Below are 23,460 nucleotides of genomic sequence, written 5' to 3'. Positions count from 1 at the left end.
ATCTGTTTATATATTTTGCCAATTAATCTTTTTTACTTTTGACTTATTTTAATATTTATTTTTTTAAAATCTTATATAGTTTTTAGAGATGGGGTATTGTTCTGTTGCCCAAGCTGGAATGCAGTGGCTCACTGCAGCCTTAAACTTCTAGGCTCAAAATCCTCCAGCCTCAGCCTTCTGAAGAGCTGAAATTACAGGCACAAGCCACTATGTTGACTCTTATTGTTGGAGTTTTAACAGTACTTTAAATATTTAGGATACAAAATATTAATATGTGATTTATTTAATGTGTGATACAAAATATTAATATGTGATTTTTAAGTGTGAATTAATATGTGATTTGTAAATATTTTCCTCATCTATGGCAGGTACTGTTAATCTCTTTCATTTCTTTTATCTTTCATAAAATCTAATTTATTAATTCTTTCATTTTATTGATTATGCTTTTGGCATCGTATTTAAAAACTAATTGCCAGACTTTAGGTTACACGGTTTTTTCTCTTGTGTCTCATTTTTAAAGTTTTACTGTTTCAGGTTTTACATTTTGGTCTATTATCCATTTTGAGTTAATTTTTCTGAGGCATGTGTTGCGGCTCCTTTTTTTTTTTTAAAAAAAATGGATGTCCAGTTGATCCAGCACCAAGTTTTGAAAAGATTTTTTTTTTTCCCATTGAATTGCTTTTGTTACTTTGCAGAAAAAAAATGATTGACTATATTTGTGTGGATCAACTTTTGGGATGGTTAATGCATCTTCCTTTTGCCGATACTACATTGTCTTAATTATTGTAGCTTTATAGTTAGTCTTGGAAATCAGGTAGTGTGAGTCCTCCAACTTTGTTCTTATTCAGGATTGTTTTGGCTATTCTAGTTTTTTTGTTTTGTTTTGTTTTTTGCCTTTCCATAATACATTTTACCATCAGCTTGGATTTGGATTGGGATTGCATTGGATCTACATGTTAAATTTGGGAGAATTGACATTTTAGCAATATTGAGTTTTTTTTTTTTCTTTTTTTGAAATGGAGTCTCCCTTTGTCACCCAGGCTGGAATGCAGTGGCGCGATCTCGGCCCACTGCAAGCTCCGCCTGCCGGGTTCACGCCATTCTCCTGCCTCAGCCTCCCGAGTAGCTGGGACTACAGGGGCCCGCCACCACGCCCGGCTAATTTTTTGTAGTTTTAGTAGAGACGGGGTTTCACCGCGTTAGCCACGATGGTGTCGATCTCCTGACCTCGTGATCTGCCCGCCTCGGCCTCCCAAAGTACTGGGATTACAGGCGTGAGCCACCGTGCCCGGCCACAGACCTGTAATCTTTATTAAAAAACAAAACAAAACAAACAAACAAAAAAAAAACTGCCTTATAAATTCTGGACTTGGTGTTTTGTTAATCTTCCTCTATTAAATCCTTACAACTCTTCCTGGAGAGTAGGTATCACTAGTCTTCCTGTTCTTCAGATGAAGTTCAAAGATGCCGGAGACGTGACCAAAGGTTAGCTCGCAACTAGGGTTTGGGGAGAAGCACCTTTGAAACAATGCAGACCTGCCACTTCTCTCCTGGGCAAGGTCTAACACAGACATGAGTTCAAATAGTTCAGAGGGCAGTGAACTGGGACAAACGCTTGGCTTAACTGCCAGCCTCTGCTACCCGGGGGCTGCGTGACCTTCGGCATTCGGACTGCAGTGGCACCCTCTCTAAAGGGAAGGTCATCCCGCCACCAACCAGATGATATGCAAGGGCCCTCCAGGCCCCACCATCCACGTGCAGCAGGGTCCACGTTCTGACCACCTGGCAAACCTGGTGCGATGGGGGAAAGCTAGCCAGGGCCCTCCTTCACTCGCGGCATGGTCATTTAAGTAGCTGGGCGGCCTGATTCGATCCTTGTCTGCTCTTCAAGGTGCAAAATGTACGACCCTGGGCCCGCCCCTGTGGGCAGCTAGGTTTTGCAACCGCGCCCCCAGAGTCCACTGCGGGAAAACTAGGGAAGAAGCCCAGGCGTTCATGGCTCATTGCGTCCCGCTCTACCTCGGTGGTTCGTGGGGAGCGACCTCCGGGAAGCGTCCAAAGTGGAGTTCCCACACACGCTGCGAACCCACGGCCGGTTTTCTCTGAACCCGCGTCCTTGAGTCTGGGGGGTGGAGGCGGAGAAAAGGGTGCGGAGCGACCCCACGCAGGGCCGCCGCCCTCCCACTAGCGCGTCCTGCCGCGCCGGCCGCCACAGGCTGGCATCGCAGCTGCCGCCCCGCCCTCGTCCCTCCACCCCCTGCACGGGACTGCTGGCCCCGCCCCGCCCCGCCTGCAGGTGAAGCGGCCGCAGCCGCCGAGTAGGTGCGTGGGGATGATCTCACTCGCGCGCTCCGCGCCAGGAGGAGGAGGAGCGGGAGCGGATCCAACTTCCGGGTAGTGGAGCCGCAAGCCACCGGCATCTTGCTTTTTCTTCCCCCTCCTCCTGTGTGCCCCGCGCCGCTCCTTCTTTCCCTTTTATTCCCGGCCCCACCCGCCAAAATGAACAGCTCGGACGAAGAGAAGCAGCTGCAGCTCATCACCAGTCTGAAGGAGCAAGGTAGGCAGCACGCGGGCGCCAGGTGTGGGCAGCCGCGGCCCGTGGGCGGGGACGGCCCCAGGGCGCTGGGGCCAGGGCAGTTGGAAGCCGGGCGGGAGACGTGGCGGCCGCCGTGGTCACCGCAGTAGCTCCGTCACCCGCAGAGAAGCGTCCTCCGTGGCCGGCGCGCCTGGGAAAGCTCTGGACCGAGGATAACGCGGAGTGTCGGGGCGAGTCAGGCCCCGCAGCTCGAGACCCGCTGCCCGCCGGTTGCGTTTGCTGGCGATCGGGGGCTGGGGGAAGGGACGAGAATTCAGTGCGGACGAGGTTGCACAGTGCCACCTTCCTTGCGGGAGAAGCGGGTGGGGCAGGATATTTTGGCTGCTTTGGGCGGCTCAACTAGCTTGGCCCCACCCTTACACATTTGTTGGCGCTGGGTGGCCTGTAGGGCTGTTTCACACCCTTCCCAGCTTTTCGTTTGGGTTCGGTCTAGTTCCTCTTTCCTTGCCCAGCTGGGATTTTCAGGCCATAATTTTTTTTTAATCACTTCTCAATTGTAGCAGTTTATTAGTCAGCAAGGTCAACGTCCTGCCAGTGTTGAGCTTCCAGAATTAACAGGGTTGGCGCTGGGCGCAGGAGAGCCAGGCCGTGCTCACACATTTCTGTACTGCTTGGTAACTGGGGATTATCCTTTCATAAAGAGCTGCTTCAGTCAATCATTTTTTTCATCAGTTACTACACTTCTGAACCAAACCAGATCAACAACCAAATGCTAACCTACCACATTTAAACAATTATCATTATTACCCTGACCAAAGGGGGGTCTGCGAATGTGGGTCAAGAAAGGGAGGAACCAGCCGGGTGCGGTGGCTCACGCCTGTAATCTCAGCACTTTGGGAGGCCGACGCAGGTGGATCACCTAAGGTCGGGAGTTTGAGACCAGCCTAACCAACATGGAGAAACCCCATCTATACTAAAAATACAAAACTAGCCGGGCGTGGTGGTGCATGCCTGTAATCCCAGCTACTCGGGAGGCTGAGGCAGGAGAATCGCCAGGAGGTGGAGGTTGCGGTGAGCCAAGATGGCGCCATTGCACTCCAGCCTGGGCAACAAGAAGGAAACTCCATCTCCAAAAAAAAAAAAAATAATAATAATAATAAAGAAAGAAAGAAAGGGAGGAACCATACAGATTTAAAGGAAGTAAAAATGTGTAGGAACATGTACTTTTCTGAATGTCTTGCTGACATGACCATGTAACGGAAGGATCCCTGCTTTGTGGCAAAACCTGGTATTTAGTTCCAGCTCTTTCACTACTCTTGGCCCAGCTCACCAGCTCTGTGAACTTGGAGGAGTCTCTTTCGTTCCGTGGATCTTCTGGTCAATCAAGGCCGACCTGACTAAAGGCGAGGGCAAAACTGGAGGACTTTCTGAGGTCCTGTCCAGTACTCTTACCTGTTGTTCCGTAAAACCACAGACACCGTTGGGAAGTGCACCCGGATTCCTCTGAAGCCACACTCTGGCAAACAAATTTCAACATTACTGTTTACTGTGTGACCTTGGGGAAATTATTTAATCTCTGAAATGGACATAACACATTCTTCTGTGATATCCAGCATCTAGAAAGTGCTGGATAAATGTTAGTCTCTTTGGCCTTCGCAGCACCTTTACCTGGCATCCTAGATTAGCCTGAGGTCATAAAGTCACAAGCATCAGTGAATTTAGTGGGTGGACAGAATGCCTTTATCTGAAGTTTCTCAAGTGTTTTAGCGAGGGACTGGATTCTACTGACTGGTATTTTATATTCAATAACACCTTCCCGAACCCAAAACATTAAAACTTGATTCATATTCTAGATTTGTGGAGCTTTCATTATAGGTAATACTGTTAGTGGATATCAGATTTTCTTATGGATGGTCAGTTTTCAAATAATGATAAAAGTAAAAAATTTCCCCTTTCATTTCTTATATAATCAAGGGTCGATTAACAATGCAGATAATCTGCAAATTGTTTATATTTGATTTCGGAACACATTCTCCATTCCTATGTTTGGTTTGAGGCCAGAGAAAAAGGATTTCTAAATTTGTGGCTCTTTCTCCTATTGCATTGTATTGGCAAATAAACAAATCCTTGGTATTGGTATTTTTAGAGGATATATTTCCTTGATTAAGTGCATATGAAAGGTAATAGAACAGTTAGATATTCAAAGTTGTGTTTCTTAAAAGGTACACTTTTGGGGATAGTGAGTCCAGTTACAAAGGTGTTGGGATTTTTTTCAGCCCACAGTGTGATTTTTATACATTTCAAAACCAGGTAGTTTGCTTGTCATTGGATCACAGACTGTGGAAACAATTTACTTCAAAAGTATTCAGTTACTGTTTGACCTATAGAACTGATTGGGAAGCTAGGGATTTGGAAGAACAGGTAACTGGGTCTTTGGGCATTTAACAGTACATACTATGATCAGTTTTGTAAGCTGATGGTTACATAGTTTATTTTTGAAAATAGTAATTTTTACTACCTGTTACTACCTTTTTACTCACAGTGTTAATATTCTGAGTGATAATTCCACTACCCCTATTTAATGTGAGCAAGAAGAACCACTATTTATCAAATATGTTATTTTCCCTTAACAATGCTGAGGTAAACATATTTATTCATTCCTTTAACAAATACTTATCAAGTACCACCATATGTGAGGTCCATGTGCCAGGCACTAGGGGTGTACATAGTGAACTAGACAGTGCTTGTCACCAAATTAATTGTCTAGAAGAGAAGACAGTTATTATTCAAGTTATCATATGAATAAATGTACAATTACTTTTTTATTCTAGGATGGATTCTTAGAAGAAATGGAATTGTTGGATTAGAGGGCATGGACATATACTTTTGCTAGACATTGCAAAAGTGCCCTCCAAAATGATTATCCCAGTTCAAATATCCTTCAGTAGTACCCATTTCCCCACACATTGGTCAACTCTGGCTAATAGCAATCTTTATTCATTTGATGGCCTGACAAGTTTTTGAATTTTTGCCAATCTAATGGGCAAAATGTTACCTTTTAAGATTTGCATTGCTCTGGTTATTTGTGATGTTTGAAATCTTTTTACATGGCCATTGGCCATTTAGGTTTCATCATATGGGTCCTTCCTTAGTGAGTTTTTTTAAAACTGATACATGAGACTTGTACATATTTATAGAAGACATGGGGTATTTTGTTACATGCTTAGAATGCATAATGATCAAGTCAGGGTATTTGGGGTATCCATTACCTCCAGTATTTATCATTTCTATGAGTTGAGAACATTTCAAGTCCTCTCTTCTATCTCTTTTGAAATATACAATACATTGTTGTTAACTGTAGTCACCCTACTTTGCTATCAAAATGTTAAAACTTACTCCTTGTATCTAACTATGTTTGAACCCATTAAACAATCTCTCTTCATTTTGCCCTGCCTTAGTAAGTTTTAAGTCCAAAATTTGAACCATTTCCCCAGGAGAGCGTTCAGAAAGGAGATTCCTGTCTACTCTAAACCACAAAGCTGACAGCAGCCTTCCATAATGTGAAGCCTTTAGTGGTGTTGTGAATAAGGTTGCTTTTGACAAAAGTTGTGAAATGTAATGACGGAGTCTGTCATAATATGAACAATCTCTAATTTGTACTTACCATTCCCTAAGCTCTGTGTCTTATAAATCACACCCACTTCTGAATTACTTCAAAACATTTTATGTTCCCTCCTAGTGAATGGTATAATTAGCTATATTATGTCTTTCTAGAAAGTTATATTATGTCCCTTTAAAAAAAAATAGCCAGTGTGTGATTGCTTATGTTCAAGCAGATGTTGAGGTAATGAGGTAATTCTCCTTTTGTCTTTTTTGGGGCTTTATTTTATTGGACTGATTGACATCTTTAATGCACGGAGAAATGGCAACTTTGGATACTATTTCTGAGGCATATTTCCTAGCTACTAAAGTGGATATTTCCCTTACAAAACATCATACAATTTGCTCCCCCTCCGGAATTCAGTGGGAAAATGATAGACTTAGTTCAGCATTTGTTTAAGGTGCATGATTTTCTGTATAATTCATTCAGCCCACATGCATTGAATATTCATAGCCAGGCACTGTGCTAGGCATCAGAGAGAGAGAGCTGAATAAGACCTTGCCCCTGCTGGTGAGGAGTTCCTGGTCTAGAGATAGTGCTAGGCATTTAAATTCCAGGAGGAGTGTCTGATTGTCCTAGTTTGGCCAATCTCATGTATTCAAATACTTTGGCCACGGGAGGGCAGGATACTTTAATTGGCAGCCCCTGCAAAGATTGGAGGAGTAGTCCAAAACAGAATGGGGTGCACTACCATGAGGATGCTGACCGGGCAGACACAGACAACACATGTCTGCTAAACTGTTCAGTATAGTAATGCCATGTCATTGCCAAGTTGATGAAATTTTGAAGAGAGATGGCTATTTAATAATAAGGACATACTCACATAAGAGGAAAACAACCACCACCACCCCAATAATGGGCAATTCTTGGGCTAACAGTATTTAAAATGGATTTCCTATGGTGAGGTAATTGGTTTTAAAACAATTTTAAACCTCTTTTCACCTTTAGAGTTAGTATTGTTTTCCCCAAGATTATTGAGATGATACTTAAGTTCACATGGAAATCTAGTCAAGCTTATTCTTAGAGCAAGTTAGTAATTAAAAGATGCATCCAGTATTCCCTTGGCTTCTAGGCCAGGAAATAACTGGAGTATTATTTTGACAAAACAGTCTGAAACTATTGCCTACCACAATGACCACGTCAGTTTGGGAAAACGGAAGCATTGACAATCTTGGGTGCATATGAGATCAGCCAGTAGAAAGCTGTTTGGAATTAAATGTTGCCTTGTTTTCAGGTGCAAACTTGGTTTTACATCAGTATTTTTCAAAGTGTGGTCCAAGGGCCAGCTGCATCTGAATCACCAGGTACTTATCAATAATGCATTTTCCTCTGAAAGTTAGGGAGCAGTTGCTGAAGAACAACAGTTTGGCAACCCCCCATGAGACGGACATGCAGCATGGGCTAAGGAACTATGTCTTCTAGTCAGAATTTCACTATTTCCTTAATATTATTTATTTATTTATATATTTGTTTATTTGAGACAGAGTCTCAGTCTGTCACCCAGGCTGGAGTGCAATGGCGTGGTCTCGGCTCACTGCAACCTCCGCCTCCCAGGTTCAAGCAATTCTCCCGCCTCAGCCTCCCGAGTAGCTGGGACTACAGGCATGTGCCACCACACCTGGCTAATTTTTGTATTTTTAGTAGAGACGGGGTTTCACTGTGTTGGTCAGGCTGGTCTCGAACTCCTGACCTCGTGATCCACCCGCCTAGGCCTCCCAAAGTGCTGGGATTACAGGCGTGAGCCACCGCGCCCAGCTGTGAACCTTTTTTAAAATAAATGCAAAAATAAACACATGCTCATAGAAAACAAGTGTGTAAAGTGAAAAGTACAATTAACTATTCTATCTGACCCATTGTTTCTCTATCTTTATTTCATTATCACAATCCTAAGGAAACTTTTTAGGCATTTTATGCACTGTGACTCTTTGAAGGGCCATAAGCCATTGTAATATCCAAGATCTTTTCTTTTGTCTCCTTGAGGATGAAATCACTACATTGACAATGCATGCTATGACCCCATTCCCATTTCTCAAAGTTAACTACTGTTAACCTTTTGTTTTCTTTCCTTCCAGAAATTGTGTGTTTGTATGTGCATATGTATTTATCATGTAATATGTAATTTTTTATATTAGTACCTGTAGTGTTAAATCATTAAAAATTGATTGAATAATGTTCCAATGTACAGACGTACCACATTGTATTTAATGTCCTCTGGACGGACAGTTCTATCTTTCTTTCTTTGTTTTTGCTATTACAAATAATGCTTCTGGGCTGGTTGTATTGGCTCACGTGTATAATCCCAGCACTTTGGGAGGCCGAGGTAGGAGGATACCTTGAGCCCAGGAGTTTGAGACCAGCCTGGGCAACATAGTGAGACCCCATCTCTCTAAAAAGAAAATGCTTTTGGCAGTGGATTTATGTTGGAGACATCAGTGTGAACTCATGTTTAGCTTAATACAGGTATGGATGGTTACACATATATATATGTATATATATATGTTCGTATATACATATATTTTCTTGCTCTGTCAGCTGAGAGAGCCTAGATGCACCAGTATCAATGAGCACATCTAGAGCCCAGAACTTGGCTTCTAATGCTATTCTCGAATAAAAGGAACAGGGTTCCTAGGAGAAATGGCTAATTTTAGGAAAGGGGCAGGAAATATACAAGATGAGCCTAGAGCATATTGTAGTGCAGAAACTAAGGAAATGCACCAACTGATAAGCTGACATTGATGGAGATACTGTAGTCCCCGCTTACCCATGGAGGAAGCTATGTTTCAACATCTGCAGTAGGTGCCTGAAATCATGGATAATAACAAACCCTATATATACCAAGTTTTTTCCTGTGCATACATGCCTGTGATAAAGTTTAATTTATAAATTAGGCACAATAAGAAATTAACAATAAAAACTCATAATAAAATAGAACAATTATAACAATATACCGTAATAAGAGTTATGTGAATGGGGTCTCTCTCTCTCTCAAAATATCTTGTGGTACTGTAGTCATCTATTTTCATACCGTGTTGACCATGGGTAACTGAAACCCTGAAGAGTGAAATGGTAGATAAGAGGGAAACTACTGTCTGTCAGAGACACAAGAGCCGATGGAAAGAACTTCCAATGTCCAAAGACAGAACTCTGAACAACAGAATATTGGATTATAATTCAAAGTATGAAGTAATATTCATGAGTTGATACTGATATAAATAAATGATTAAAGACAAATCTCCCATGCAGAGCAATTCCAAATAATTTATGTAGACGTTCCACCTCAAAGCGGTGTGTCTTAACTCCCTGATTCTTTTTTTTTGAGACAGAATCTCGCTCTGTCCCCCAGGCTGAAGTGCAGTGGCATGATCTCCGCTCACTGCAAGCTCCGCCTCCCGGGTTCACACCATTCTCCTGCCTCAGCCTCCAGAGTAGCTGGGACTACAGGCACCGGCCACCACACCTGACTATTTTATGTATTTTTAGTAGAGACAGTGTTTTTATGTATTTTTAGTAGAGACAGTGTTTCACCGTGTTAGCCAGGATGGTTTCGGTCTCCTGACCTTGTGATCCACCTGCCTCAGCCTCCCAAAGTGCTGGGATTACAGGCGTGAGCCATCACGCCCGGCCCTAACTCCCTGATTCTTCAATGTGGGCAGCACATAGTGAATTCCTGCCAAAGACTACAATATGGAAAAGGGGGAACCAGTAACTTTACAGTGGAGAAACCTGACAAACACTAGGTCAGCTAGATGATCAAGGCCAACATCAACAATGATAAGGCATGTTGATAGCATGATAGTGTGATGTGATGAATTGGCATTTTACCTTTGTGGTCTTCCCCTAAAAACCCATAAAGCCAGTCGACTCATGAGGAAAATATCAGCAAATCCCTATTGAGAGACGTTCTGCAAAATACCTGATCAGCACTTCTCCAAACTGTCAGGGTCATAAAAATGAGTAAAGTCTGAGAAACCGTCATAGTCAAGAGATGCCTTAAGTATTGAAGGGTAGAAAAAATAATTTTTCCCTCAAACCTTGTAAGTTCATAATTGGGACAGATACCTGTAACAAAAGACATATGAACAAGCAAGTTTATTAATGCATGCAGTGCACATCGCAAGGGAGAAAAATAAGCAGTGGCTCAACATACTGTCTTCAACAAAGAACAATACATTTAGAAAAGTGTTAGGACAAAGGAAAGCAGTTCCAGGCTTTCAAAGGCAGGAGAATGTGGGAAGGTGAGTTTATGGGGAAACTCCTGGGGTAAAGTCTACTCGCAGATTTCTCTGCCACCATCTCTGAGGTGATACGGCTTGTAAAGGAGAATGGGTATCTTGTTTTTAGGTGGGAAATGGGGAGAAGATAGACCTCTTGTCTTTGTAATTCTGTGTCCTGCTTTTAGGCAGACAGAGGGAAGGCAGATAGTTTCCTGCATCCTAATTATCTTTAGCTCAAAGGTCTTTCATATTTTGGGGAGATGGGCTGGTTTCCTTCAGTTCTCTCCTTTGAAACTTTACTTTCAGAAAGTCTCACATATTATGTGCTAGGCTGGTAGCTTTGGAGAGGTATGGTTGTGAGATAAGTGATTGGCAAAGGGGAAGAAAACCAGATTGGAACCAGCAGAAAAGAATAAAGTATATTGTCTCATATCTTATTGAGTCAGTCTCTTAGTCCTGAGACTAGGTTAGTTTAGGTAAACAGTCATGTTTTATTTCAAGAGGTGGTGTTATGGGTGATCTCTTTAATGTTAGGTTTCTATGTGGTGTAAGCATACAAATACTTAATAAGAGACATTTCTATGGTAAAAAAAGGAAAAGCAAGGTTAATGTTTAGAGCAGTCTATAAATTAGTTTCTGAGTCTGGAGAGCAGCCAGTTGAGAGGATTTATACATCTTAGGCTCAAAGTGTCTTCAGCTGGAGTGGGGCAGGCAGTTGCAATCTGACAGATTTTCCTTGTTTGTAGTTTAAATATCATAAAGGTCGATACAAAAGCTGTTGTGGTGATTTCTCTTATGTTTGTATCAAGTTGTCCAGCTTTAGCTTGCATAGCTTCAGAAAAAGCCCAATTTTAATTTCAGTGATTCCAGGTCAAAGGGTGGGAGAAAAATTGGAAATGTTAGTTTGGAGACTCACAGCCAGGTATAAGAAAAAACTAAAAGAATTTAGGATCCATTCCAGATTGCAGGTAAATAATAAAATCTCAAAAACAATGAACAGGGCTAGAATCTAGTAATGGGTGAACTATAGTTTCTGAACTATTATTTTTCTGAAAATATTTTTCCTCTCTCACACTGATTTCTACCAAAGAGAATCAGTAAGACCAGTTTATTTGTAAAATAAGTTTTTGTCTGTTATACTTGGCCTAATTATTTACATAAATGCAGCAAGAATAGTGATTGACTATGTAAGCCCTTTTAAAATCTGCTTTGCTGGAACTCTTCATGAGGAATCTCGGATTAGGCTTAAAAAAATGCCTCCTTAGGCTAAGAAGCCAAGCTTAGGACTCAACATCAGATTGTGCCTATAGTAGTCTTGGATAGATAGCTCTCTTCCCTAGATTCCTGATGTTCCTGGGCCTGTCAGGAAGGTGACATTCTTTACCCACCTATAAGGCAACCATTTGAACCATGTATTCAAGATACAAGGCCAGTATTTCCAGGGTGCCTTTATTGGCCCCATTAAACTGAGGTTCCTCTAGGGACCTCAGTTCCCGAAAACTGGTCATATCAGAAAATACAACATTCTCATCAAGCTTTGGCAATATAACCAGTGTTTTCAATTGTGTCCTATTAAAAGAAGAATGGATTCTTACTGAACTTATGCAAATGCCTATATTATCCTAAAAATAAGAATACTCATGAATAGTTTCCAAATTTTGGAGGGATCAGGTAAGGAAGAAAAGTAAATGTTTCAATTCTATTTGCAAAAGTATACTTTACCAAATTGTCTTAAGCTATAGATAGCGCAAAAGAAGAAAATGTTTTCCTAAATCTGGAAAATAAAAGAATCAGTAGTGTTTCTAACAAAAAAGTCATAAAAATCACAGTCCCTCATCATTTTAGTCCCATGTAATTAATTCTTAATTTTGCTCGATGTTAGCAATTTTAGGAGTTCAGTTTCTCCTTTAGAGTTCTGGAATTCATACCTAGTCCACTGGTATTTCCTTAAAGTTATCAGAGACCTGTACAGGTCAGAGTTCTTTTTGTTCTTCCCATATACGTCCTTGAAGACCCAATACTTTAGGATTATAATTGCTTGCAAAAAGCTTTTAGAAAGAGCATCAGAATAAAGCAGTTATAATAAATGTGGACAACAAGGCTTAAAATGGCCATGGTTAAAGATCTGATGGGAGTTCGTTATGATAATAATGCAGTTGACAAGGAAATTTGGTTGTTTGTGAGATACAACAATTTAATATAATCAGAATTATGACAGGTAGCATATTAGATTTCTGGGAATATAGTTTTGAAACACATCAATAACATTCATACAAATAATAACTCAAAGGTTAGCATTACATGTTATTTGACAATGTTTCTTATATAATTTAGCATGCAGAATAAACCTAATGGGTTTAATATGTCACTTTCAGACTTCCAGGGAGCCCTCTGGAAATCCTAAAGTTAGTTTAAGGTAAAAAAGACATCATTTTCAATTTGGTTTTGGGAAGTTTGTAAAAAAGATTCAAAACAATCAAAATAGGATCACAGGTCACTGTGAAATAATAGTCATTCTGATTGTGAAATAATATTTAATCAGAGTGATAAAGGCTTCAAAAGCAAATAGGAAGGCATATAGTTGTAGAAAAACCTTAACTCTTTAACTCAATTTTCTAAAGTAATCAAAGACCCAATAAAGACAATGTGAAGCACAGGGAATCATCTTGATGAAACACAGAATCTTCCCTTCCCCTTCCCTCTTTCCCCTTCTCTCTCTGTCTCTACAGTTGACTAAAAAGGTGAACAAAAATCTTTTATTTTCTCTTGTCAATGCTATAGGAAAATCTTGCTTTTAAAAAAGACCAAATTTTAGTTTTGTATCAGTATACTTTAGATATCAAGGCTCCATTTTAAATCTCATAATAAATTAATTCAACTTTTGTTAGTTTAACCATACAAGACTTTCTCTTGCTCTCTTTTCTCTTCCCAACTTTCTGTATCCATTTAGTTTTCTCTATATCATTTCTTCATTCATTTTTCAACCTTTAAATAACATCTACTTAGACAAAATCACCTTTCCTCAACAAAAACAGATCCTCATATCTTGCTTATAACTTTCTCACCAAAAATATATCTTATTTTACTTGTAAACTTTGCATACAGAATTGTTCCTCTTATTTCTAGTAGCCTTAATTACATATATTAATTAGAGTTTTAATCCTTAGCAATTTTGAACCAGCATTCCGTAGACTAATATCACTTTATAATATGTTAGAAATATGTGTTTCCTCAAAGTACAATTTTTAAAGCTTGCTAACAGACTCAGATATCTTTAGTTTCTTTGCAGTGAGAAGCCAAAAGTAGATAAACTTAAATTTATATTTAGCAATTAATGTTTAAACATTTTATCTTACTTGAAAATGATCTATATACTCAATGAATATTCATCATTTAATTTAATTTCACAAAACTCTAAGGATATGGTAACCAAAGAGATTTCGAAACCTTTGTAAGCAAACATATTATAAAATTCGTTATTTAAAAATACCTGTATAAACTCTTACCCTGCTATATCTGTTTAATTCACTCATTTTAATAAATATGCTTGGAAAATTTTATGGGACAGATAAAGCTAGGCATCATCTCAGGTTATTTTTCTCGTATCCATTTTACAGCACATGTATGTTAGGCAGTTACTACCCAAGCAAGAACTATAAAGTTAGTTATATATGGTAGTTTTTTTCTTGTAACTCAGAAGACATAGTTGTTTTTACTAAACTAACACTATTAAACTAGTCTTATTTGCCCAAGTCATGTGAACCTGAAAAGTATTTGGGTTAGTTTCTGTATCTTTGGAGTTCTAAGTAAATTTAATTTATGAATGCTCATTGTTATCTTTAAGCCAATGCTAACACTATTAAACTAGTCTTATTTGCCCAAGTCATGTGAACCTGAAAAGTATTTGGGTTAGTTTCTGTATCTTTGGAGTTTTAAGTAAATTTAATTTATGAATGCTCATTGTTATCTTTAAGCCAATGTGAAATTTCTTCAAAGCATTTTATACCATGTAAAAACAACCTGCAACATATATGAAAACATGTATACAGGCCAGCACATGGTGGCTAACCCCTGTAATCCCAGCACTTTGGGAGGTCAGGGCGGGTGGATCACGAGGTTGGGGGATCGAGACCATCCTGGCTAACACGGTGAAACCGTGTCTCTACTAAAAATACAAAAAATTAGCCGGGCGTGGTGGCACGTGCCTTTTAGTCCCAGCTACTCGGGAGGCTGAGGCAGGAGAATCGCTTGAACCTGGGAGGCGGAGGTTGCAGTGAGCCGAGATCATGCCGCTGCACTCCAGCCTGGGCAATAGAGCGAGACTCCGTCTCAAAAAAAAAAAAAAAAGAAAAGAAAACATGTATACATAAAAAATACAGACAAAAAAGATACTACAGCTTTCATTTAAAAAATGTTCAGCCATGAGATAGGTATAATAATATAAAACTCACTGATTTATAAATGACAGTTGGATCCAATAGAGAGAACAAAGAGGCCTCAAAAATGCATTGTAATCTGAATAACAGCTTTCAATTAAGCCAACTTCTGACCATAGAGATCTTTAAAAATAAAATTCTTTAAAGCATCTCATTATCAGATTTCCTCGAGGACAAACAGTATATAATCCTGGCTTCTCTTTCCTCTCTTTTTTCCCCCCCCTAAGAATCGTCTCCCAGAAGTTTGCATTTTAAAAGGGATAGTTTCTCAGGTAATACTAGTTAGGGAATGTGTATCTCAAAGGCACAGAGAAGTAATGTAAATTTTCACAAAAAACAGAGTTTGGGGGGCTTATTTGCCTACTAGAGGCCTAGGGTAATTAGTATTTCAGCTTTTCCTTCTTAAGTGCAGGCCAGTACTGATTTCAATGTCCTGATGTTGAACAGCATTTGCTGGCATCCTGAGATGAATAGGTGAGACTTGGGGTTAGTTAGAATAAGTGGGCTTTGAATTGCTTTTAGAGGCACATCCTATTTTTGTAAACAATTTGCAAGACAAGGAGAGTTGTTTTTAATTCCTCAGAGAGTTTGGGTTGCAGTCTGCATATCAATGGACTGACTTGTTTATCTAATTGCATTATCTTTAACTTGTGTTATCAGGGAGGAGATTTCCAACTAAGATAGAAATAAAAAGATTTCCCTTTCAGCTTTAGTGCTGTTTGCCTTTGGAATTTGTTTTGTTTTGTTTTGTTTTGTTTGTTTTTTGAGACAGCATCTCACTCTGTCACCCAGGCTGGAGTGCAGTGGCATGATCATGATGCACTGCAGCCTCAACCTCTTGAGCTCCAACCATCCTCCCACCTCAGCCTCCCGAGTAGCTGGAACTACAGGTGTGTGCCACTACGCCTGGCTAGTATTGGTATTTTTTGTAGAGACAGGGTTTCACCATGCTGCTCAGGCTGGTCTTGAACTCCTGATCTCAAGCAGTCAGCCTGCCTTGGCCTCCCAAAGTGCTGGGATTACAGACGTAAGCCATAGTGCCCGGCCTGCAGTGTTTTAATAAATCATTTTTCCCCCCGAATGTATAGTTCCATTTTAGCTTAGGAGAGAAAGAAACAGGCAAATTGCTATAGTTTGAAAGTTTGGATATTTGTCCCCCAAAATCTCATGTTGAAGTTTGATTCCCTAATGTTGGAGGTGAGACCTTAATGGGAGGTGTTTGGGTCATGGGGCTGGATCCCTCATGAATGGCCTGGTGCTTTTGTCCTCCTAGTAATGCCTACTTTTTAGTACCTTGTAGCAATAAGTAATGAAGCTAGAAGAGTTGTCTACTATAGCCTCCCTGAGTGTTCCCCTGAGAGCTACTTGTTAAAAAAACGCATAACACCTTTCCCTTCTCTCCTGCTTTCCTCTCTCACCATATGATCGCTCCACACGCCTATTCCCCTTCGCCTTCTGCCAGGGGTGGAAGCAGCCTGAAGTCATCAACACAAACAGATGCTGGTGCCATGTTCCTTGTACAGCCTGCAGAACCATGAGCCAAATAAACTTCTTTACAAATGACCCAGCTTCAGGTATTCATTTATAGCAACAAAGATAGACTAAGAAACAAATGTAAACCAAAATTCTATACCAAAGTTATATATTACAAGTGACTCAAGACCAAAACTACAACCATGCATGAGACTAAAACCAAGAAGCCCTTCTTCTTCTTTTTTTTTTTTGAGACGGAGTCTCGCTCTGTCGCCCAGGCTGGATGGAGTGCAGTGGGGTGATCTCGGCTCACTGCAAGCTCTGACTCCCGGGTTCACGCCATTCTCCTGCCTCAGCCTCCAGAGGCAGGAGAGTCCCTCAGCTGGGACTACAAGCGCCCGCCACCGCGCCTGGCTAACTTTTTGTATTTTTAGTAGTGACAGGGTTTCACCGTGTTAGTCAGGATGGTCTCGATCTCCTGACCTTGTGATCCACCCGCCTCAGCCTCTCAAAGTGCTGGGATTACAGGCGTGAGCCACCGCGCCTGGCTAAAACCAAGAAGCCCTTTAAGGCTTTAACCAGCATCTTCAAAGAGGGAGTAGAAGATGGCAGCCCTTCCAAGAGCCACACCACTCCCAAAAGACAGAAGGAAGAAAGGCCCAATAACCTGTGTGCCACCAAGAGATGGAAGGACAAAAAGACACAGGAGTCACTAAGACAAACAGAAAAACGAAAGCTGCCCATGGGGTGTGTTTGGGGGTTTGCTAACAATAAGCCTCTTTATGGCTTAAAACCATAGATGCAAGAATTACACTCCAAAGAGGGTAGGATGAAAAAGATGCAGTTCCCCTCAAGATCCAGTTTCTTCCAACGACATCCTAAGAAAGCAAAGACCCTCATTGTTAACAAGGCAGTGAATGTTAAAACAATTAAGAGAATGTTCCTTGAGAGCTGGAATGGCTGGACAAACATGTTTTAGACTCCTAGCCAGCTGGATAGCTGCTGCCTGATACAAATCTGACAATTCGTGCCCCCTGGGAGAACAAGCAAGGAGAAAAACCTTGCTTGTTGCAAAAGCCAAGTTCTCAAAACACAACAAGGTGGAAGAATCTTTTGACGGTTTTCCTTTTTATGACAAACCACACCAAAAAAAAAAAAAAAAAAAAAGAGAGACAAGAAAAACAAAGGCCTTTTCTGGGTGGCTAAAGATCAGTCATCAATATACCCAAACCAAATATACAGGAGTCACAAATTCAAAGAACGAATTTTCTCTTTTTAAATTTCAAATGTTTTTTTCCTGCCAATCTGAATTTGGAAAGGAAGGAACAAGGAAAAATTTTTACCTTCCCCTCTTGACCAGGCACTACAGGTAGAGATTTGGGAGAGCTACCTTTGTAAGAATTATCTTTTCCTACCAGCTTCTGCCTGTTCTGTTCTCCTAGGATTGTGTCTGCAGGTCCCAGAGCGAGTGAAGTGGCCCAGAATTTCCTGCCAACTATGCCAAAATGAAAGGGAGAAAAAATCATGTTTTCCTCAAGCCTCATAAGTTGGTAATTGGGACAGACTCCTGTAACAAAAGACAAATTAACAAGAGACAGCAAGTTTATTAACACATGCAATGCACATCGCCAGGCCGAAAAGTAACTCTAAGTAATGGTTTAAAACTCTGGTTTATATTATCATCTTCAACAAAGAACACTTCATTTTAGAGAAGTGATAGGACAAAGGAAAGCAGTCCCAGGCTTCCAAGGGTGGGAAAATGTGGGAAGGTAAATGTATGGGGAAGCTAATGGGGCAAAGTCTGCTTGCAGATTCCTCTGGTGCCATTGTTGAGCTGATATGGATTGTAAAGGAGAATTTATATCCTGTTTTTAGGCAGGAACGAGGGGGAGGTTAGAAAGACCTTTTGTTTTTGTAATTCTCTATCCTGCTTTTAGGCAAACAGGAAAGGTAGAAAGCTCCCCTGCATCCTAATTATCTTTAGTTCTCCCCAGTTCTTCATATTTTAAGGAGAAATATTCTGGTTTTTTTTTTTTTTTTTGCAGTATATATAATAGCTAAATGTAATGTGGTATCCCAGATGGGATCCTAGAAAAGGTCATTATGTAAAAACTAAGGAAGTCTGAATAAAATATGGACTTTAGTTCGTAGCAGTGTATCAATATTGGTCCATTAATTGTAGCAAGTGCACCATACTAATGTAAGATATTGCTGTATCTTTGCAGTTTTACTGGAAATCTGAAACTTATAAAAGTGAAGTTTACTAAATATAATAATTCTGCTTACATTCTTATACACATGTATCTTTAAGTGCAGCTGTAGGAAAAATTCATTTTAAAAAGTTTTTTTTTAATAGACATAATAATTACATGGATTTTTGGGGTACAGGAAAAATTCTTGAAAATTGAATTGTGGGATCCAAAAAATATATGTATTTTAAACTTTGTTGTGCTTTAAATTTTATTCTGTAAGACTGTTGCACAGCTAAGCTTTGCCTCAAGATGTAGAAGGAACACGCTTTTATTGATTGATTGATTGCATACCGTGCCTGCTTAGTATTTTAAACACTAAAACATGAGTTCTGGGCCAGGCATGATGGTTCATGCCTATAATCCCAGTGCTTTGGGAGGCTGAGGTAGGTGGATTGTTTGAGGCCACAAGTACAACCAGCCTTGGCAACCTAACAAGAACCCCTCCTTACAAAAAATAAAAATAAAAGATCAGCTGGGCAGGGTGGTATGCATCTGTAACTGGAGAGACTGAGGCAGAAGGATTGCTTGAGCCTAGGAGTTTGGGGTTACATTGAGCTATAATCATGTCACTCCACTCCAGCCTGGGTGACAGAGTGAGACCCTGTCTCAAAAATAATAATAAAATAAATAAATAACTAATATATAAGTAAAATAAAATAAAATATAAAATAATAAGTAAAAGAAAATATAAAATAAAATAAGTAAAATAAGCCCATCCATGAATTCTGAAATTTTTCTGTGGTACCATGAAGAGTACTACTATATCAAGATCCTTTAGGCTTGATTCCATTTCAGATCCTCTATGGCACAAATTTGTGTATGATTGATTGTGTGTGTGTGTGTGTGTGTGTGTGTGTGTATTAGCTTTTTAAATAAGACTTTTTTTTAGAAGTTTAGATTTACAGAAAATGGAGCCAAAAGTTCAGAGAATATTCACATACCTCTTCACCTTTTCCTATTCTCATTTCTACTATTATTAACATCTTGCTTTAATTAGTGTGGTACATTAGTTAGAATTGTTGAGCCAGAATCGATATATTAACTAAAATCCATAATTTACATTAGGGCTCACTTTTTGTCTTGTACATTCTATGGGTTTGGACAAATACATAGCACATGTATTCACCATTATAGTACAGAATAGTACCACTGCTCTAAAAATGTCTTGTGCTCTGCCTGTTTAACCCTTCGTTTTTAACTACAAATCCTTGGCACCCACTGATTTTTTTTTTTTTTTTTTTTTTTGAGACGGAGTCTCGCTGTCACCAGGTTGGAGTGCAGTGGCACGATCTTGGCTGACTGCAACCTCCGCCTCCTCGGTTCAAGTGATTCTCCTGCCTCAGCCTCCCTAGTAGCTGCGACTGCAGGCACATGCCACCACTCCTGGCTAATTTTTGTTTTTTTTAGTAGAGACGGGGTTTCACCATGTTGGCCAGGATGGTCTTGATCTCCTGACCTTGTGATCCACCCACCTTGGCCTCCCAAAGTGCTGGGATTACAGGTGTGAGCCACTGCGTCTGACCTCCCACTGATATTTTTATTGTCTGCATAGTTTCGCCTTTTCTAGAATGTCATATAATTGGAATCATATGTATGTAGCCTTTTTAGATTGACTTTTCACTTAGCAATGTACAGTTTTTTCCTTGTCTTTTTTTGTGGCTTCATAATTCACTTACTACTTCTTAACACCGACTGCTTCTTAACACCGGATACTGTTCCGTTATCTGGATGTACCACAGTTTGTTTATCCATTCACCTATTGAAGAACATCTTGTTTGTTCCCAAGTTTTGGCAATTAGGAATCAAGTTGTATAAACATTAGGATGGTGGTAACGTATGGAAGGAAGGGAAGTGTTCTGTAGTTCTGTGATTAGATCATAGTTTTATGACTAGCTCTTAGTGACCCCGGGTCCCTAGGTTGTGACCTTTACGAGTTCTTCTTAGTTTTGTTTTATTTACCTCTTAGATGAGACAAGAAGGCTAGTGGGGGCTGGCGTTGGGTATTTGCCTTCCACCAAGTCTGTTAGGCTCTGGTAAGATAGTTTCTCTTGAGGACAGACGTTGTTTAGAGGAACAAAATGCTCTGGGCATATTTCATAGAGGCTACCTTATTTTCCTTTTAAAAAAATAGGCCAGGCGCGGTGGCTCACACCTGTAATCCCAGCACTTTAGGAGGCCGAGGCGGGTGGATCACGAGGTCTGGAATTCAAGACCAGCCTGACCAACATGGTGAAACCCCGTCTCTACTAAAAATGCCAAAATTAGCTGGATGTGGTGGCTGGCGCCTGTAATCCCAGTTACTCAGGAGGCTGAGGCAGGAGAATCGCTTGAACCTGGAAGGCAGAAGTTGCAGTGAGCCTAGATCACACTGCACCACTGCACTCCAGCCTGGGTGACAGAGCAAGACTCCGTCTCAAAAAAAAAAAAGATACTGGGTTTTCCTATGTTGCCCAGGCCGGCCTCAAACTCCTGAGCTCAAATGATTCTCCTGGCTTGGCCTCCCAAAGTGCTGGATTACAGGTTGAGCCACTGGACTCTGTCAATAGTGCTACTTTTCTATGCCACCTGTCAGAGTAGTAGGGAAAATTTTCATTTTGAGCATCTAGTAGTGATCCTGGAAGTGAAACTCACAAAAGTTTAGGGGCCCCCTCTAAGGCTGCGTCCCCCTGGCCATTTTAACTCTCAAACTTGTCCAAACTGAGCCTCCAGCTATTCTTTAATTACAGTTTAGGGTTTCCAGTACCAGTTACCAGGTACCGGTTCCCAAGGAGGTTTCGCTTCTGGGTTGCTTCTCTAATAAATTATAATCCTTTCTGTCTGCCTTATGTGTCTCTTCAGTTTTGGGGTTGGTGGTTTGCCCTGTGACTTCAATTATCTGATAGATCTTAGGAAGAGTTGTTAATTTTCAATTTGTTTTTACTTTTTGTTGTGAGGACGGAATGAGGATTTACAAGCTCCTTATATGACAGACCAGAAATCAGACTTATATGGGTATTTTAAAGATACTCAGTTTTCTTCCTTTCTTCTTGGTTAATTTGAAGTCATTAATGTAGTTTGTTGAGAGTACTTCTTAAGTATCATTAATTTATTAACACTGAACTGTGTGTTTTACCATGTAATGAATACATTTCTGGTTTGCTGTAATTTCTTTTCAGGATATGAAATCTGTCACCTTTGTTTTTTGATCAGATTTTCTAGCAGTGTTTTCCATGGCTTTTCAAATGCTTTAATTAACAAGTAAGTTACAAATGACTTCTCTTTCTACTCTGGTTATAAGAGGACGACCCATTGGGATGTGTACAGGAGGGAATAATGTTGTAATTGAACACTATCTTTTGTGACTCGTGTCCTCATTCCCCATTAGTAAGAGGTATCTCAAAGCTCCCTGAGTATCAAAGATGCAGACTGAATGGATGAGAGTCTACATTAGAAGCTCCCATGAGGTCTTGTTTTCTGGTTACATTTGATGGCTATTTAAACCTTCGTTTTTATTAAGTATCTTGATACAATATATGATGTATAAGAGACTCTTACCGTGGGGAGGGGAGTATGTGCTCTTTCATGATTTGCTCACGTGAAGACCTAGATCCATTCTTCCTTATTCCTTAATTTAACACGTTTATCAAATAATCTATATGTCAGACAGCATCCTAGATGTGGGAATCTGGATAGATAAAGTTGTAGTCTTTAACCAAGAGGATTATTTCTGATCCAGTGCTTTAGTGCATTGCACACAGTAATGCTCAGTAATGTCTTTTTGGATGAATGACTCTGGGAGTCAGTAGATTGGTGCTTCCACTACCATTCTGTATTGTGGGATTTGACTTCTCTATGCATTTGTGTCTTTGTTTGTAAAATGGGGATGTTAATATTTGGATTGTTTTGCCTCACAGATTTACACGAACCATCCATTCATTTATTCAGCGTAGGCATGGACTCTGTTTGGTATTCATATAAGACATATAGCAGTGAATCAGGTAGGAAGAACGACAGGAAAACAGACCTGTGTACAGATAATTTATAATGTTATATGTAGATGCTCTAATAGAGCTATATGAACAGTGTACTCTGATGGTATATTAAGATAAACCTGCTGATTTTGCATGAAGTATATGGGGAAGGCTTCTTAGAAGAAGTAACAGTTGAATTGCTTTGAAAAAGAGGAGATAGGGGAGATGGGGTAGGGAAAGCTTTTGCAGGCAGAGGGAAAAACATTTGCAAAGGTACCTAAGTATGAAAGGTCTTAGAGGGTTTAGGGAAGCACTGGGACTTTGGGTGTGGCCTTTGAGGCTGAATGGTGGGCAGTAGAGTGGGATTCCAGGCAATAAAGATAAGGTCTTTGGAAGTTTCTAAACATGTAATAACCAGCTCGCTTTGTTAACTAACTGCTATGTAAAGAATGCCCTTGGGATAGAAGGAAGTTAGAACTAGATAGGAGGGTTTTGTCATTATTGAGGGTCTAAGGGCAGAGATAACAGCTTCAGAGGAAGGGCAGATTGCAGAGATACTTTTTAGAGGTTTGAGCAGTTTGATGATCCTTTGGAGGGAGAAAAAAGTGGGAACTCAAGGGTGATCCTGCAGGTAGTAGCTTGAGAACTGAGTAGGTAGATGATGACACCAATGAAAGGAGACCTTTCATACAGGGAATAGGGAAGGGAAATTGATGAGCTCACTTTCTAAAAGTTGAGTTTGAGATGCTTGCAGAGCCTCCTGACAGAGCGGCCTAGAACTGTCAGTAGAACTGTCTGCTATGTTGGAAATGGTCTGTGTCCACTGTCCATTATGGCACTAACTAGTCACATGTGGCTATCGAGCATTTGAAATGTAACTTATGCAACTGAAGAACTGAATTTTACGTTTTCTTTAGTTTCAATCAATTAAAATTTAA

At 40.3% G+C, this 23,460-nt stretch overlaps 1 protein-coding gene across 9 annotated transcripts in view; it reads left to right on the top strand.

The window, feature by feature from the left end:
- The first annotated feature begins 1,355 nt into the window (after nt 1–1,355).
- SHTN1 (shootin 1) overlaps nt 1,356–23,460 on the top strand; it is a 123,282-nt gene continuing 101,177 nt past the window's right edge. For 8 of the 9 annotated variants that reach the window (XM_024253044.3, XM_054521555.2, XM_054521556.2 and 5 more), the window contains exon 1: nt 1,356–2,557. In XM_024253044.3, the coding sequence (XP_024108812.3) occupies nt 2,500–2,557 (58 nt within the window). In that variant the 5' untranslated portion in view covers nt 1,356–2,499. 9 annotated transcript variants of the gene reach the window in all.

The sequence above is a fragment of the Pongo abelii genome, chromosome 8, assembly GCF_028885655.2.
Source record: "Pongo abelii isolate AG06213 chromosome 8, NHGRI_mPonAbe1-v2.0_pri, whole genome shotgun sequence".
Taxonomy (NCBI): domain Eukaryota; kingdom Metazoa; phylum Chordata; class Mammalia; order Primates; family Hominidae; genus Pongo; species Pongo abelii.
This window is presented reverse-complemented; position numbering and strand designations above follow the sequence as displayed.